At 40.6% G+C, this 16,953-nt stretch overlaps 1 protein-coding gene across 1 annotated transcript in view; it reads right to left on the bottom strand.

Annotated features, from left to right (window-relative positions):
- Window positions 1-16,953, bottom strand: part of TMEM131 (transmembrane protein 131) — an 87,143-nt gene that overhangs the window by 4,264 nt on the left and 65,926 nt on the right. The window contains exons 27-39 of the mRNA XM_015850938.2: window positions 16,591-16,733; window positions 15,740-15,926; window positions 14,765-14,950; window positions 12,306-12,464; window positions 11,169-11,767; window positions 6,289-6,464; window positions 5,773-5,900; window positions 4,529-4,653; window positions 4,194-4,349; window positions 3,346-3,520; window positions 2,878-2,999; window positions 2,141-2,237; window positions 1,223-1,320 (exon numbers count right to left, since the gene is read on the bottom strand). Of these exons, the coding sequence (XP_015706424.1) occupies window positions 1,223-1,320; window positions 2,141-2,237; window positions 2,878-2,999; window positions 3,346-3,520; window positions 4,194-4,349; window positions 4,529-4,653; window positions 5,773-5,900; window positions 6,289-6,464; window positions 11,169-11,767; window positions 12,306-12,464; window positions 14,765-14,950; window positions 15,740-15,926; window positions 16,591-16,733 (2,351 nt within the window). The remainder of the gene's footprint in view (window positions 1-1,222; window positions 1,321-2,140; window positions 2,238-2,877; window positions 3,000-3,345; window positions 3,521-4,193; window positions 4,350-4,528; window positions 4,654-5,772; window positions 5,901-6,288; window positions 6,465-11,168; window positions 11,768-12,305; window positions 12,465-14,764; window positions 14,951-15,739; window positions 15,927-16,590; window positions 16,734-16,953) is intronic.

Here is a 16,953-nt window from a genome sequence, read left to right as displayed (position 1 = left end):
AACAGATTAGAAAAGGTCAGGCACAAACACAGACCTCAGCTCACTTGCCCTGTATGGGGCAGTGGCTACAAATTTAGAATCATGATTACAGTGAGGAGAAAAGTTCTGCACGTAGAAATAATTCCACAGGTTGATACTGAATGAAGTATCTCGGAAACCATTCATGCAAAGGCAAATAAAGAATCTGGTAGAAACACAGCAATACTGCAAATCCTGCTAGTTCAGCACAGCAAGTTCACTGTGGTTGCAGGAGGTGATTGTGCTGAAGCAGCCTCTCAGGAGTGCAGCACTCTCTTCCCAGGTGACTCCTGACAGGGGATGTGGTACGAGCTGTGCCCAGCCTAGGCAGGCTAGCCCTGTCTCAACTAAGAGAAGGAAGGACAGCATCTGTGCTCATGGTTCACATGGTGCCTGCACACAGAACTGATCCCAGGCACCTTATTGCCACCCCTCAGAGTCACTGGAGTCAAGTATTGCAGACAAAGTGAAAGCAGACCCCAGATATTTTTCAGTAGACACCCAATCCAATGGCATGCAGATGCTGCATGAAGCTTGTTTTGTTTACTGATCTTTTGCAGACACCTTAAAAAATGCCATGCATCCTCAGTCATAGTACGTGAATCTACCTCAGCTATGTAGAGCATCTGTGCCCCATAATATAGCCTGCCTACGTCAAGGCCTCATCTCAATAGCCACTTACAGAAAGTTTACCTATCTAAATATAGGAATTAATGGATGGTTAATATGCATCAGTTCATCATAGAGCTACACAAACACTAGATGAAAACACAAGAGGAAAGCAACATGAAGGATGGGCAGTTGCATCACGCATATAGCAATGGGTTTATGCAAGCATGAGGTGTTCAGGAAACCACAGGTTTCATAGCACACTTCTGAGACCTACTGTAAAGCTTCAGGGGCAGGATGAAGGGGAGGAAAATAGTGAGAACAGACAGTGAGAAAAGAAATATAGAGAGATTCTTCTGAAACCGAGAAACTTCTAAAGCAGTTGTTTCCAGCCAAACAACACCTAAGACTTTCCACCAACACTCTGGGCTGAAACACAGAGTACACCACCAAACTATGAAGTGTTTTCCTATACAGTGATCCTTTCGGGGCACAGGTGTGGGAACAGAACCTGTACTTAGAAGAGTGGAATGGAAATACACCATTTCTTTACCTGTATTTTAGTACTGAAAATATTTGAAAAAAATACACTCACCTCCAGTTAAGTTAAAAGAATGTCCAAATGCAGAGAATGAATTGAGAGGTGTGAAGTCAGGACTGCTGGGGTTGCTGATAGGACTCCACAAACCCGAACTAAATAGGAAGGAGTAATGGGAAAGAAACATGCATTAACACAGTCTCACAAAGAGCAGCTCTGTTTTTCAGAAGCCTCGCAGGCTCCAGGATGCAGCACAGCTTTTTGACAAGCAGAGCAAGCTTAGAACTGCTGAGAAGGCAAACAAATGCTCACATTTTAGCTTGTGGATAAGTTTCTTGAAAATACAGATTGGTTAACTGGGACTGATGTTAAATATTTACAAAAACAATCCAAGAACTGACCCACAAATCTTGCACAGAAAAGCAGTTCCTTTGTATATTGGAACTCGATTTCAAATCTCAGTCCTACTTCAGAAAAGCTACAAGACACCACTTAAGAGACACGCACAGCCAAAATCTAACAAAAAAGGCAGCGTGATCAGAAAAAAGCAGAAATCCCCACTGCACTGAGGAATACAACTGAGCATGGCTACTTCTACTCAGAACTTGAAGTCCTGCTGTTGTCCTGGTTTCAGAGTTAAAACAGAGTGACAGGTATTGCTGTACAGCGCAAAATCCTGCCTGTGAATTATTTTGAGTCACCTTGGTACATACTACTAAATAATGAAAGAGCCAAGCTGAGGCCTCCTTCTTTGGATGCCCAGAGGACACAAGATTGTTGTGGTACTAGGAATGAGAGTGGAAGTCCCCATCATATCCAGAATGTCACTTCCTCCCCTTCTGAGAGATTCACAAAAAATAAACATTCAGAACTCGTAAACAGAATAAACTCCATTCACTGCCTTCAAAATGCCACTATTTCCTTATAGGCTCTTTTCTAAGAGCTCAGGTATTTCCAAGAGGTATAAAAATTTACCTGTCAGAGCCATCACTGTCAACAACTGTGTGGGAAATGCTGACATTGCTGGAAACTTCTGTCTTTGTTGGGAGAACCTTTGGTAAGCCACTGCCACCTGCAACAATAAATCTAAAATGAGGCAGAAGTAAAACAACTGACCAGCCTGACCAAATATTCTGGAATCACAGAATTGTAGTGTTTGGAAAGGACCTCTAGAGATCATCGAGTCCAACCCCCCTGCCAAAGCAGGTTCCCTACACCAGGTCGCACAGGTAGGCGTCCAGGCGGGTCTTGAATATCTCCAGAGAAGGAGACTCCACCACCTCCCTGGGCAGCCTGTTCCAGTGCTCTGTCACCCACACTGTAAAGAAGTTTTTGCACACATTCATGCGGAACTTCCTATGTTCCAGTTTCTGGCCATTTCCCCTTGTCCTGTCTCCACACACTGATGAAGAGTCTGGCCTCACCACTCTGCCCCCCACACCTCAGATATTTATAGGCCTGGATCAGGTCCCCTCCTCTCAGTCTTTTCTCAAGGCTAAATAGACCCAGTTCACTTAGCCTTTCTTCACAGGGAGATGCTCCAGGCCCGTCACCATCTTTGTGGCCCTCCGCTGGACTCTTTCCAAGAGATCCTTGTCTTTTTTGTACTGGGGAGCCCAGAACTGGATACAGTACTCCACCAGGACACCCTGGTCCCTCTCTGCAGAGCTCAAATACTCAGAGGTATTTATTAAGCCAGGCTGGTACAGTACCTGGGCTCTTGTCATAACCTGCAGCAACAGCAGCAAAAGTAGGGTTTCCATTCCTTCCTGGAAGAGAAGCTGCCTTTGCCAGCTTGTGTTTGGTACCACTGGGCTGCTTGCTTTTTGTTTCACTTTAAGGGGAGGAAAAAAGTGGGAGGGGGAAAAAAAAAAAAAAGTTTATGGTTTTAGACTTCAGTACTTTGATAAACAAGCAATAATTTAATCCTGTATTCATAAAAACACTAGCAGTAGTTCAACAGTTTATGTAGGTGCACATTTCTGTAATCTAGCAAGTTGTAGTGCACTTCCCCAAAACATAAATAGCACTCTACACTATGCACAATATCTGCAAAAAAGCAGTTTACAGAGGAAGAGGAAATGGGTACGAGAAAAGAGAGATGTGCCATATCAAAGCACACTGGTTCCTCAAGCATTCTGTGCTTGTGAAATTAGTAGGAGGTACAGATCTGAACTCACTTGCTGCAGCTGCTGTTCACAATGCTGCTGTAGGTACCTCCTCGTGGCCCAAAAGCTAAGGATGCAGGAGGAGGAGGAGGAGATGGAGAGGCAGGCGTAGGTGAGGGCTGTCGCTGTTTCAGGAAAGCATCTGCGTTCATGGTTTGTAGAGAGAGTTTATAAAGGTTGTCTGTAGCTATATAAAGAAACACAGAAGACTCTCATGTAGTATTACTTTAAGATGATGGCTACTCATACTCTGCAATAAATTCTGTTTGAAGAATTATTTCAAAGACTGTTCCCAGTCACTAAAGCAGCAGCTCCTTCCTTATATTCACCTACTACTATTCAGCTTTACTGACTACTGTGAGACTATTTCGATGAAAGCATGAACTGATTTGTACAGAAGAATGGAACTTCTAGCCTAAGCAAGAGTTGTGGGGAGGGCGAACTTTATGATCACATGCAGCCAAGAGGAAAATGACTTGTTTCTCATCAAGGCCTTACAGTGCAAACAAAAAACTTGTAATAGTGCTCTATCCTACCCATTGCAATAAGGTGCTTTCAGTGTTTCTTCTCAAGGAGGGATCATCTAATTAATTTCAACTTTGGCTGCAGAAAAAGAGGGAGTAATTCAAGCAGTAATTCTCAATTCCTCATCAGTTTCTGAAAAACTGGAATGAGCAACATTCTGCTCATGTGGTGTTCAAATCTCCCAACCTGTACCGGATGCTACAGATATCAAGCTTACTGCAGATAATGGGAGCATAGATATGCAGGGAATAAAAGCTAGGCTAAAAACAGATCAAGCCTGCCTACAGATATGCATTGCAGGAGACTAATTCTGTCATCCTCCAGTGATTACTCACAGCTGCCAGCTTTGTGAAGCGGCACAGAGTCCCACTCGGGCGGTGGAGAATCCTTTTCACCTTCTGAGCTGCTGGTGTTTCCTAGCTCCTGTCCAGACCCACCAGGAAGAAACTTCGATAATACTGATGGCCTGCTCTCTATTAACTTGTTCGGACCTATTAACAAAACAAGCAAAAAAAAAAAGCCCAACAACAACAAAAAAATAAATCAGTGGATAATAAAACAATTAGCTTCCTTAACATTAAACTTCACACTGAGCATTCAAAAGTTTTACAAGCAAGCAGACAGAAAGTCCCAAGAAATTTGTGATATGTGAAAAACAGCCTCACACTACCTCTTGTTTTTGGGAGGTTTCTTGATTTGGACACATTCGTCAAGAGGTGCTGTGTGGATACCTTGGATGGAAAGGTTTTGCGCTGTTTATTTTCCAGTGGGGGAGTATAAGGTAATTCCAAGGAACTAAATGAAAACAGAGAACATTTATTTTTCAGATTTCAGAAGTGCCGCAGGACATACATATACATTTACCATACAGGCTTTACAAAAGACTGCTCTCCTGTGCTTTCCCCCATAGAGCTTAAGCTCACCTTCAAAGTGATTCATAAGCACAGTTTTGCTGTGATCTCTTCTATATCTCCTACATACAACTCCACCCTTTCACCCTACCTAACCTCACGCTCACCTCCTTCTCACATGGGCATTCCAGCTCACTCACCTTCCTGTACTAGAAAGCCTGCTCAATTACACAGGGATAACCAAGAGATGGCAATTGCAGTTTTTCCTCTCTGTTGCCAATTGCATGCTACTGATGCGCTATTGCTACAAACACACAGAATGACTGATCACAAAACTATTTCAACCCATCAAATTTATTTGGCTGTATATTGCTCCTTTTCTCCAGCTGCTTGATTTTGTCCCAGATGCTGTTGGAGAACTGTTGTATTCATGTCTTGGAGAAAAGCCCCAACTCAATTTGGGCCTCTGAATACTGTCACATATAACTACAGCAAGAGGCCAAAAACAATCCAACATACCACACCTCAGTCTAGCAAAGTTTACTTTTGTGGCTCTCCAGTATTCCTTTTGTTTAAGAAATTCAGAATGAGATTTCAAAATAACTGTCTATAGCAAGGCTGAGGTTCATTTTTCCATTGTCTATCACCTACAATCTGTCAGGAAGGGAATGGCACTGGCAGCAAACATCTCTTTTAACAACAAACGCAAGACACTGATAGCTGTAACATCAGCTCAAGTAACTAAAGTAACTAAAGATATTTGTGTTACAGGGCTGCCATTGCACAGAAACTCCTGTAGAAATGTTCACTCTACACTGTATCTGTTATTACAAAAATACTTGCCATCACTTAACCCCATTTTCTTCTCTGGATTTAGTTCTCATATTATTAATTGACTTTACATCAAATAATCATTTACAAGCTTCAGATGTTCCAATACCATGAAGGAAAGCAGAAGCTGCCTGGAGCTATATGTGCTGTTGTCATTATCCAGTCTGGCAGCCACAACACAGATGGTTATCGATCCATCTTCCATGATGCCTTCCTGCTTTGTTGTGCTTACCTGGTTTTCACATCTACAGGGATTTCTTTCTTGATACTTGTTAGCAGTTTTTTACTTTTCTGCTTAATTTGCACCATTTCATTTTCAGGTTTTTCTGGTGTAACTTTTCCCTTTTGTTTTTCAGGTTCCTAAAAAAGACATTATAATGGGATGTCTATATTGATCAAATGTGTATGCACTTTATTCAGCAAACAGAACAAGCTAGGAGCATGCACAGAGACAACTGCTACAGTTCTGCTGACAAATGATAGCTCATTCCCACCACAGTCACTCAGGCATTTTCAGTCCTGAGACGTCATGATTCAAACATGTTGACACTGCTCTTTTGTAAAGAGGAAACAGAACAGTGGAAGCAAGGACTGTGAAAGGGAGTTTTTATAATTAACCTTCTTCTGCTGCTAGCTATTGCAGCATATGAAAGTGTGGGGGGGAAAGAGACCCTATTCCTAAGTGCCATGCTCCTCTAACAGGTGATCCACCACAGGAGTCTGTCTCCTTTTATGAGCAGCGCTGTACCTCTTTGAGAAGTGGTTCTGTATCTGGGTTGGAGGTTTCAGTTGTGGTTGAAGAACTGTCATCATCTGCCAAGGAATCCTTCAGTTCATCCTCCTGTTGTTTCCCTTTTCCTCTTCTGTCCTTTTCTTCCCGTTTCTTCTGTGGCTTCGTCTTCCGCTGAAGTGCTTTCCCTTTCCCTGAGGAGATAAGGACATTCCAGATTCTCATCAGCAGTACACTGTGATGGGCTCGTTCATTTCAAAGGCTAACGCACATGATAAAACCTCTGAAGTTTGCCTGCTTTGCTCCTGAGGTCTAACTCCATTGCCTCCCTGCAGATGTAGGCACCTCATTGCACAGAGAGCTTCTCCACTACATTCCCAGTGTTCCTTTTGAACATCTTACAATTCAAATTAACTACCACCACATAAATGTACATTTAAACACAAACTTCAGAAACTGTCTTGACATACTTAAGTGTTACTGCATCTCAATTTATGAAAATAGCGCACTGAACACTCCAGAAAGCATTTAATCACCTTTCTTGAAGCAATCCGCATATCAATAAATAGTGCTAGTCAAATGATCAATCATATTTTTCTTACATTTTCTATAGGCTAACAAATAGAGCAGAGGATAAGCTCAAAATGCAGAGATTTAAGAACCTTCAAAACAAAGCCAGAGCTCCTTGGCTTGCAAAATAGAAGACTACAAAGCAGAAACCTGGGGAAAATAACAGTGAGAACAGTATTAATACAGAGAAGCTGCATGCACATGTGGAATCATCATCTCACCACTGTCTCTTGCTGTTGTTGTACAGGATAAATGCATTCAAAGTACTCCTACTGTGCCTTTTGGTAGACATGATATGTGCCCTTATCAGAAGATCCTCCTTAAATACCATCACTCAGACTAAGTACCTTCCTTAACATGCCACGCAGTGCCTGCCCCTCCTGCTTCCAGAATACAGTTAAAGACTCAGCTGAACTGCGTTGAGTAAGTGAAATCAAAGACTGGGATTTGAACCAGCTCACATCAGGACTCAGTTTGGTAGAAGAACAACGATGGCTGTTCTGTTTAATTTGACAGTTTGTCCCTCAGGGAAAGTTTGTACCAAAACAGAGATTTGCCTGCAGTATTTTGGTAAATACCACATATGCTTCAAAGGGCAGCATCTCCACATTTTGCTTCTTTCAGATGTTTTCAGTAACAATAACAAAAACACTGCAGATATAATGTTTGTTTTTAACATGAACGCAAGTGCAAGCATAAACACAAGTAGCTCTGCACATAAATTTTCTAGGGGTCAGCCTCACACTTACTGAGGTGTTCTATTTTTGCCTCAGAAGGCCTCATGCCAATATTTGCATCACCTTTAGTCTACATTCGGGACTGCTAAACAGCTCAATGCTCACCAATAGAAAATTTTCTCTAAAATCATAGAATCCTTAATGGTGTGGGAGACCTTTAAAGGCCATCTAGTCCACACCCCCTGCAATTAACAGGGACACCTACATGTAAATCAGGGTGATCAGAGCCCTATCCAGCCTGACCTTGGAGGTCCCCAGGGATGGGGCACCCACCACCTCTCAGGGCAACCTGTACCAGCACTTCACCACCCCCACTGTAAAAGACTTTAACATGCTGTCCTAAAACACAAATATAACTCAAAGCAGCTGTTTAACATAGATCTAATGTAGCCTCTCCCTGCTAAGAACTAAGTATTAAGAACATGAAACAAGAGGACCAAGGGCTGAAATCCAGCAGAAGACATTCTGACATAGAATTTTAATTCAGAAGCTACTGTTCTCACAAATGTCTGCAAAGAGCTCTAGCTGCTTATCTAAAGACAAAGATCAGTGTGCATGTGCAGATCTGGACAGATAATGGGACTTCCTCTTGAGTTTCACATTTTTAAGAGTGTGAATGGAAATGAGCAAGTTTACTTGATATCCTGAGCTTTTGAGAGTCAAGTTATAGATTACAGATAATGATTGTAGTTATACAAAGCTTATCCAAAGAGAAGCCTGCATTAATAGCTTTATGATTATCTGATCTGAGAAGGCAAAGAAGTCAAGAAAACTATCTAGACTGCAAAATATAATAAAATATTCATTATATACTGTGCAATAAATAATTCGTTTAAATATTTATTGTACCACCACACCAAAGCACTAATGATGCAAAGTCTCTTTAACACTAAGAAAAAAAACTGAACTATCTGAATGCATTTGTAAACAAGTTGAAAAAAAACAGGAAGTCATATCAAAAAGTGAACCCCACATAAGTGATAAAGACTGAAGTATTTTATCCTATTTTCAACAGCTTTACCAAACTGACAGACAAATAACAAAAGTGCAGATCTGAAGATGTATTTAAGTATGGCTGGCAATTGTATTCTGATGTCTATCAAACTCTTAGGAGCAGCTGTTTGCTAAGATGAGATCCCAATACAATGGCTGCTAGAAACTGCCATAGGAACAAAATGGTTAATGTAGATACACCATATTATTTGATCAGAAATATGCTTCTGAAACAAAACTCCACCATCCCCACATACTGTGCAGCAGCTACACCGTAGAGCAGTCTTAGAGTGCAAGAATCACTTCCTCTGCAGACTGAGCTACAAAAGGAAGATGTACTACAGAAGCACTCCCAACTTACTCAGGCATTCAAGTACACAGCCTAGATCAGCCCACTGTAAATCCTCTCAGAATTGCCCCATGGAGATGATGTATCCTCACGACCAGCCATGTTGCTATACAGAGCTTCAGTGCCACACTATTCACTTATGTAGACACTGAGTATGAAACCCACGTACAGTTATGTGTCATTTGCTGAAGTGGCATTTCGCCTTTATGAAATTGATACCTACAAGCTGGTTCTAATTCTTTAATATTAACTCCTCCTACCACATCTCCCTGAATAAATGGAAAAGAAAAAGGAAACAGCCATCAGCAGCCCAAATAAGTAAATAAACAGAAGCTAGAAATAAAGTAGCACGTTTTTACAGGATCCACAGAACTTGGGGCTTCAGTCTATCATTTCAAAGTCCAAATGCAACAACACATCCATTCTCAAGTCATTTCAGTCTTTTCTGCTCATTACTGAATACTGTGAAACTTTCCTCTGTTGCTGTGTATGATCATGCAGGTATTTCATGATTTGCTTATCTCCCACCTTTTTCTTAACTTCACCTCTAATAAGCAAAACAGTATCAGTACTGTTTCTGTACAACATTGCTAGGGAAAAGTGAAAATTCCATTTAGAAATAAACACATCAAGATTAAATTTGTAAGAACGAAAGCAGGATGCAACTGAGGTTGCGAATACAAAAAGCATGGTAAGAAGCTCCCTGACTCACAGCATCATCGATACTGGAGGGGACCTCTGGAGATCAAGTCCAACCACTGCTATTGTAGGTTCCCTACAGCACATCACACAGGAAAGGCAGAAGTGGGTCTTGAATGTCTCCAAAGGAGACTCCTCTCTGGGCAGGCCTGTTCCAGTGCTTTGTCACCCTTAAATATTTTTTTCTTCACATTCAGATGGAATTTCCTATAGTCCTGTTTGTGCTCATTGCCTCTTGTCCTGTTGTCCAGGATCACTGAACCATGATGCCATGCTCTCGACACCTGCTCATTAGATATCTATAACAGTTGATAAGAGGCCCCTCTCTCTGACCTCTCTTCTCCACAGCCCCAGGTCTCTCAACCTTCCCACACAAAGGAGATGTTCCAGGTCCCTCATCTTCTTCACAGCCTTCCACTGGACTCTCAAGAAGGTCCCTATCCTTCTTGAACTGAGGAACCCAGAATGGGACACAGTTCTTCGGATGTGGCCTCACCAGGGCAGAGCAGAGGAGGAGGATAACCTCCCCCAGCCTGATAATCACAGTCTTTGTAACGCACCCAGGATTTTGCACTGACCTTGGCCACATGGGCACATTGCTGGCTCATAGCCTTCCTGCTGCCCAGCAGGACATCCAGATCCTTCTCTAGGGAGCTCCTTTCCAGCAGGTTAGCCCCTAACCTGTACCGGTGCATGCAGCTATTCCTCCCCAGGTGCAAGGCTCTGCAAATGACTTTGTCAAACCTCATGAGATTCCTCTCTGCCCAACTCTCCTGTCTGTCCAGGTCTCACTGAATGCCAGCACAGCCTTTAGGTGTGTCAGCCAGTCCTCCCAGCTTTGTATCATCAGCAAGTTCTACTCCAACAAAGACTTTGTAGTAATGAAAGTAAATGACATAATGAATGCATATAATGTGTGAAACTCAATTAATTATTTAAAGCGTTAATCAACTGAAAAGATGCATAAGGAATTCAAACTGAACTCAAACCTCACACAAAGATGAAGGCAACTTATACTAATTTGCTGACCACCTGACGTAAAGTATTTTCTAAAATAACTTCAAGCATAAGCAAGAAGAGTTCCATTCCAAAACAATACCACAGGGGTTTAAAGATATTCTTCTACCCTGTCTGTTTTTCCCTGTCTTCCCCTATCAGATGACATGATATACTAGGACAGCTTCCCTTCCTCAGCCCCCAGCTCCAAGTACAAAAGACAGAGTGAATGATGCTAATCCAAAGGCAAAAGAGTTGCAATCAAAATAATTCTTTGGAGAGTAAGAAGTCTAAACATTCACATTTGCTTTCATCAAAATGTTCCAAGGATTTCATAGGAAGAATCATAACCTAGCACTGCATGGAGAATTTCACTGCCATAAAAGAAAGAACGTGTTCACGATGCAAGCAGATACAGAAGAGTAGGAAACAGTTGTGAAGCTACCCCTTTCCACACTATGAAAACATGACCTTTACAGCTGATTAGATCTTGTTGTACAGCTTACACAATGAATCATCCAGTTAAAAAAAAAAAACAAACAGAATTTTATTACCTTTATTTTTTGCTAGTGGAGATGGGGGTTGCTCTGTAAACACATCCGGGGAAGGGGTTTCTGGGTGGTCAAAGTCTTTTTCCATGGTTTCTATGAGTCCAGTGAGATCTGAATCCTCTGAACTGTGCCTCCTACTGCTGGCACACTCGGCATGAGGTGGGCTGAGAAGTGGTAGCTGTGGCAAAGCACTTTCAGTCTGTTGCTCTTGCTGCTGGGATCCGGATCCTGGGGGATGCTGGAGGGGTTGCTCTGCCAAAGCTGTTGTCTGCTGCTGTGTTGTCTGCTGGTTCTGCCTCGTGCCCTTGGCTCTTTTGCTTGTGGCATGTGTCTGAGCTGTGGCACCTGAATCCAAGGTAAAGGGGCTTGCTCTGTTCACTGACTGCACGGAAGCTGCTTGTGCTGAAGTCCTATTATTAGGCATATTTGAACTGTTTTTGGACTTGATGTTTTCAACATCAGGTGCATTTCTATTGCTGTGAAGGTGTGCTGTTGCACTGCATTGTTTATGATTTCCTGCACTGGATCGTGAAGATGAACTGCCTGCTCCATAGATCCCTCTGGAGGAACCATGATTAGAATCTGATCCAAGTGCATTCAAGCTGGAAGAACAAAGAGTTTTTAAATGTACTTCACAATGTTTTAGTTCTTCTTGAAGAAAAGCATCACTATATCCAAAAGAAACCTTTAATTACACTATTCTTGGCATAGAAATTAAAAAAATATATACCTAAAATTTGTTTGTTGACAAGCTTTTACCATTTCCTGTTCACTTGCTCACTGTACACGTGAGCAAAAATGGTTTAATGATAGTCAATGTATATGTTGAGGGGAAAAGAGAAGACTTGTCTATTTTTTAACTTAAGACCAAAGGGAGAACTTTTGGCCTACTATTCTTTTTTGAAGTTTATATTTTCTAGAGCATTAATAGGAAACCAAGTAGGGTTTGTTTTGACAAAAATACAAATATTCCTCACAACCACAAAGTTTGGTTTTTGCAGCTCATTATCTCTCATCCATGGGAGAATCTCCATTCATTCACCTGTTCTAAAGAGTCTATTACTTTCTAACTGGCCTTATAACTAAAGGGGGAAGCAAGGGGTAGGGGAAAACAAAAACCAAACTGAAACTCATACATACTTTCCATCAGATGAAATTCCAACTATTCTCCTGAGATCAAGTGGCCTTCCCATATCGAAGGGTGGGCCTGAGGCCTCAAAAGACAAGCGTCTTCTAAATGGCTCCCAGATTCCTTGAGCTTCTAGATAGGCTGTTCCAATTACCAAGAGAAAGAGTACACTGCAGAGAAGAGAGACACTCAGTTAAATATTGCTACATTTTGAGCATTTTAAGGCTTACGAATGTAATCATCCATGACAAAAAGTTTGTATCTTATACAGAAAAGTTGAAAACTGCATCATAAAATACCTAAATCTAACATAACATACAGAGCAATAAAACTGAGAAACAAAGCTGGAGATGCAGGTCTGGCCTCGAGTCCTTGATTTTAATCCAAATGAAAAAACAAAGATAGAACTGAAATACTTAAATGGCATTCAGGAGGCCAGCAGCTCTCACACACTTGGTACAATTACATACGAAAACCAAAGCTCCTCTACAGCAAATTGTACTGCAGTTCAGAGAACTAAAATTAAGGAGTGCTATTTCAAGTTTTACAATTGCATCTGCAGTGGTGTTTAGGAGTTCTCCACTTACATAATGCACTGCAGCAAACTGTATTTCTGATTAAGCAATAAAATCACTGCAGAGACATTCAGCATAGTGCTATGGATCTCATCTTCTCACGGGTGGGAAATTTCAAGGGGAAGGAGGCATAACAGCGATGGTTAAAGACTGCCTTGCCTATTACCATAGAAAAGTCTGTGCAAAATTAACTTTGTGTTAGCAATTTCAGTTTCTGTTTTCCTCCCAGATCCAGCTGCTGGTTTTTATAAGCCAAATCTTCACAGAAAATGATGAGATGCCACTTGCTGAATTCAAGCTGTCTAGAAGAATTTGGTCTAGATATCATCTTTTATATTTTAACTGTCAGCAAAAATCCAAGCAGCTCTGAAGACCAACTCAGCTGATTTTAGCTGCTTATCACTAGTTTTTCCCATTCCAGGGATTAAAATGGATAGCAGACTCATAATCAGACAGCAGGAAGTAAGCAAAATAAATTTCATCTGAGGTACTAACAAGAAATAAAAAAGTTAAAGAAATAGGATAAGTTTTCAGACAAGCTTTCACAAATTCCTAGACAAAAGAACACCTGCCTTGGGCACTAGGCCCTTAGATATATAGCTGCTTTGGGGATGTGAAGAATGAGGTGTCACCATCAGTATGAGGAATTATATCAGCAACATCTGAAAAATATCATAACATTGATACCAACAAGATTACTGCATCTCTGTAGCACTGTACAAACTCGAGATGGGAGCACACAGAGCTTTGGTGCCACCGATGTGACACAGGAGTAGATCACCTCAAGGGCTTCTCCTCTGCCAGTGCTGTTCCACTTTACGTTTGTTCACACAGACTAAGGATTACTTTGCAGAAGTGTGTTGGTGGCAACAAGCAAAACTCCATATTAGCATACCCTGAAAGCTAGAGGCTGTCTGTGTGCCTGGTCCTAGGAATATAATGAGGTGGTCACATTAGGATTGCTCTAATTTGCTGCTGAGAAGTGTTTTCAACTTGCAGAAAAAAAAGAAGTGAAATGATTAGCATTTGGTGTTGTTTTGTGAAGTCAGCACAGAGGAAGACGACTTTTTCTATAACAGGCATCTACAGCAGCAATCCATCTCACACTGCAATACAGGCTTCACACCACCACCAAAAGCAAAACATCTGTTGTTGCTGATTAAGCTTTAATACTATTGTTTTCTCTAGATAAATGTAGTGGGGAAAAGCACCTTACATCCAAGGAGATGAGCAGGGAAGCACTGTTTATAACCTCAGGTTTCAAAAAATACAGATAGATCTATATCTAGGTTATACTAGGAAAACACAATGGAACTATCAACTCAAATTTCAACCAGTCCCTTTGAGGGAAAAAAACAGCACCAATATACTCCGACATAACCTCAGAGTGCTCAATGTAACAAACAATGCCCTTCAGGTTCTCAGAAATTCCATTATTAGTATCACCAGTTGTCTGCCATGTACAAGTGGCAGCAAGTTAAATACATCTAAGGCGTTTGCTAAGCTCATTGAGTCACTGCCTCATATCTTTCTAAAGCACACCACTGCAGAAGCAGCACTGCTTCAACCCCTACAGTAATTCACTGCTAACAGTGCTCTAATACCTAAATCAAGTTTGACTTAATCAATTGTCAAAAATCCACATACTATCAGAGTTAACAGGATCTTGCCTAACAGTCCCTATTCTGCCCTCATTTAAAGCAGAAAGTCAGTACTTTTCAGCCTAAAGCTGTTCACATTAAATCCCCAGCAGCTTTTATTAATTGTTTTTTTGCCACGCTACATACTATACTAAATATAACATGCATTGAGTAAACATGCCTTTTTTCTATAATCTATATTTAAGAAAAGGTACCTCACACACATATACTGATAAGAAAAAAAATACACATTACCTCATTATTCCTGAGGTAAGGATGTACAGTGCCAATTCCCAGTTGGGCCTGGGTAACGCTTCTGCACATGTTGCTAGCATATGATATGGGAGGGATGCATTCAAGATAAATACGAATTCAGAGCCTCCTGCTGTGATGAGTTTTAATTCACGTATTACTCTGGAAGCAGTGAAATCTGGTGTAAACCTGAAAACAAAGTAAAGCATGTAGATATACACATACACACACATAAAAAAAACAACAGCAGCTATACCTAAGAAATGGAACTGATCAAATGTGAGCTACATTTGAGTGAAAATGCCAAGCTTTTTGAAAATATCACTCCATTTGTCTCATCACAAACTGAGATAGTTGCAAAAAAATGCTAGTGAAGCTAGCCTGCATTGTCTTGTATATCCTCTTGCATAACAGTAGCACCTTCTGAACTATTTAGATACTGTATTGCAAATACCTGAGTTTAAACCAAGCAGCATCAAAGAGTAAATTTTGGTGCAGAGATCTTCTACAATAAAAGTGGGCAGAATTTAACCATTGCTGTCATTTAAGCAGCAGACGAAATATTCAAGACTGAAATGCTGTGCTTTATGATTTTAATCCTTACACCAAGGGCTCTTTAGCATGTACTGCAATGCACCAAAAATATACATAAATCTAGATCTCATGTGCATTCATAAACCAAATGAAGGAAATGGATAAAAAGCCATGTTGTAACATTATTCCAATCCATTAAGTTGCATTTACTGGACAGTAACAAACATAACACTACAGTTAGTCACAAAAACTTAAAGACTTTTTTTTTTTTTTTAAAGAATAATGTTTGCAAGGAGAGGTTTTATGCTTTAAGCTGTATTTAAAAAAAACCCTCAAAGCTTAATTAAAAACCCTCAAAATTCAACCAGTATTCACTGACTCATACAATCATTTATACCAAATTCCTGATGCACAGCTCTATTCAGATAAAACAAAAACACTTACAATATGACTATGTCTTTAGAGGCATTGACACTTAGTGCAAACTCTTGACAGTTAACTACTTTAAATCCATATCCTTCGCATGTATAGCCACTGATTTCCATAGTTTTCACATTAATCTGCAGCTGCCCCGTGTTTTCCACTTTAAACGTTCTTCTGAGTGTGAAATTTGGTTCTTTGTATTTCATTTCTGGAAACAGAGGAAATTAATTAGTGCTGTGCTAAAATGATGTTCTTCACTACATACATCTACAGCAGAAGGGAGTTCTGTCAGTATCATATCAAGAAAAAGAGCTGACAAGGCCCACAGAAACCTTACATATAACCTGCAGGAACAGGTTTCTGCTCTCAGTCTGTTGTACACTTGCACAGTTCTAAAGCACTCCAACTCATCAGGGAAAGAAATGAAAAGCCCAAAGTCTGACAGCACTACTGCCTAACAAAAATCATCTCAGCTGTAAGTTCTGTGATGCACCGCTTGGTGTAGTGGTATTCAGTTACAAGTCCCAGCACTTGAAGAATAAAAAGTTATCATTTTGCGCCTTAAGATCTATTGCTAAGCTTCATTAGCAAAAAACGACCCCAAAAGCTAAATCAGAACGCATAACGAGATAATGACTAAGCTCTATTTGAAATTTTCTTACTCTTTCCTGAAAAAAAAAACAAACCAAAAACACTCAGTAATTAATACGGTACATATGAAAATCTGCTAATTCATAATGCCAAAAAAAAAACCAAAAACCCTCTGACACACTAGAATAGGAAAAAAATGTTTCCCCACATACATGTTTTAAGTTGTATGCTTAAAATGTCCCTTATTTTCTCTTCAGAACAGCAGTTCACAAAGTACTCACTTTCTGAACAGTCTTTTAATAGTGCTTCTGTGATTTTAAAGCGTAAAGAACTTCCAAGACCAGGAGGTTTGCCTGCAACCTTCAAGCTCTCAGTCGTTCCCTGTCCTTGTACCATTATGGCATCTATTACAGTCAAATTATTTCTGTATTAAAAAAAAATAAAAGAAAGTGGTTTGGGAATATTCATGGAAGGATTACGCAGTTTATTGCTCCTGCAAGCTTCTCTACAGAATATGAAGTTATATACTAGCCCAGATAATTCCAAAGTACAGAAGGAAGTAGCACCAGCTGTCATAGACAGAATGCTTACAAGACTAAAACCTTAGAAAGCACAACAGAGCATGTCAGTAATAAGGACGAACT

This window comes from Coturnix japonica, chromosome 1 (genome assembly GCF_001577835.2).
Source record: "Coturnix japonica isolate 7356 chromosome 1, Coturnix japonica 2.1, whole genome shotgun sequence".
NCBI classification, from domain to species: domain Eukaryota; kingdom Metazoa; phylum Chordata; class Aves; order Galliformes; family Phasianidae; genus Coturnix; species Coturnix japonica.
This window is presented reverse-complemented; position numbering and strand designations above follow the sequence as displayed.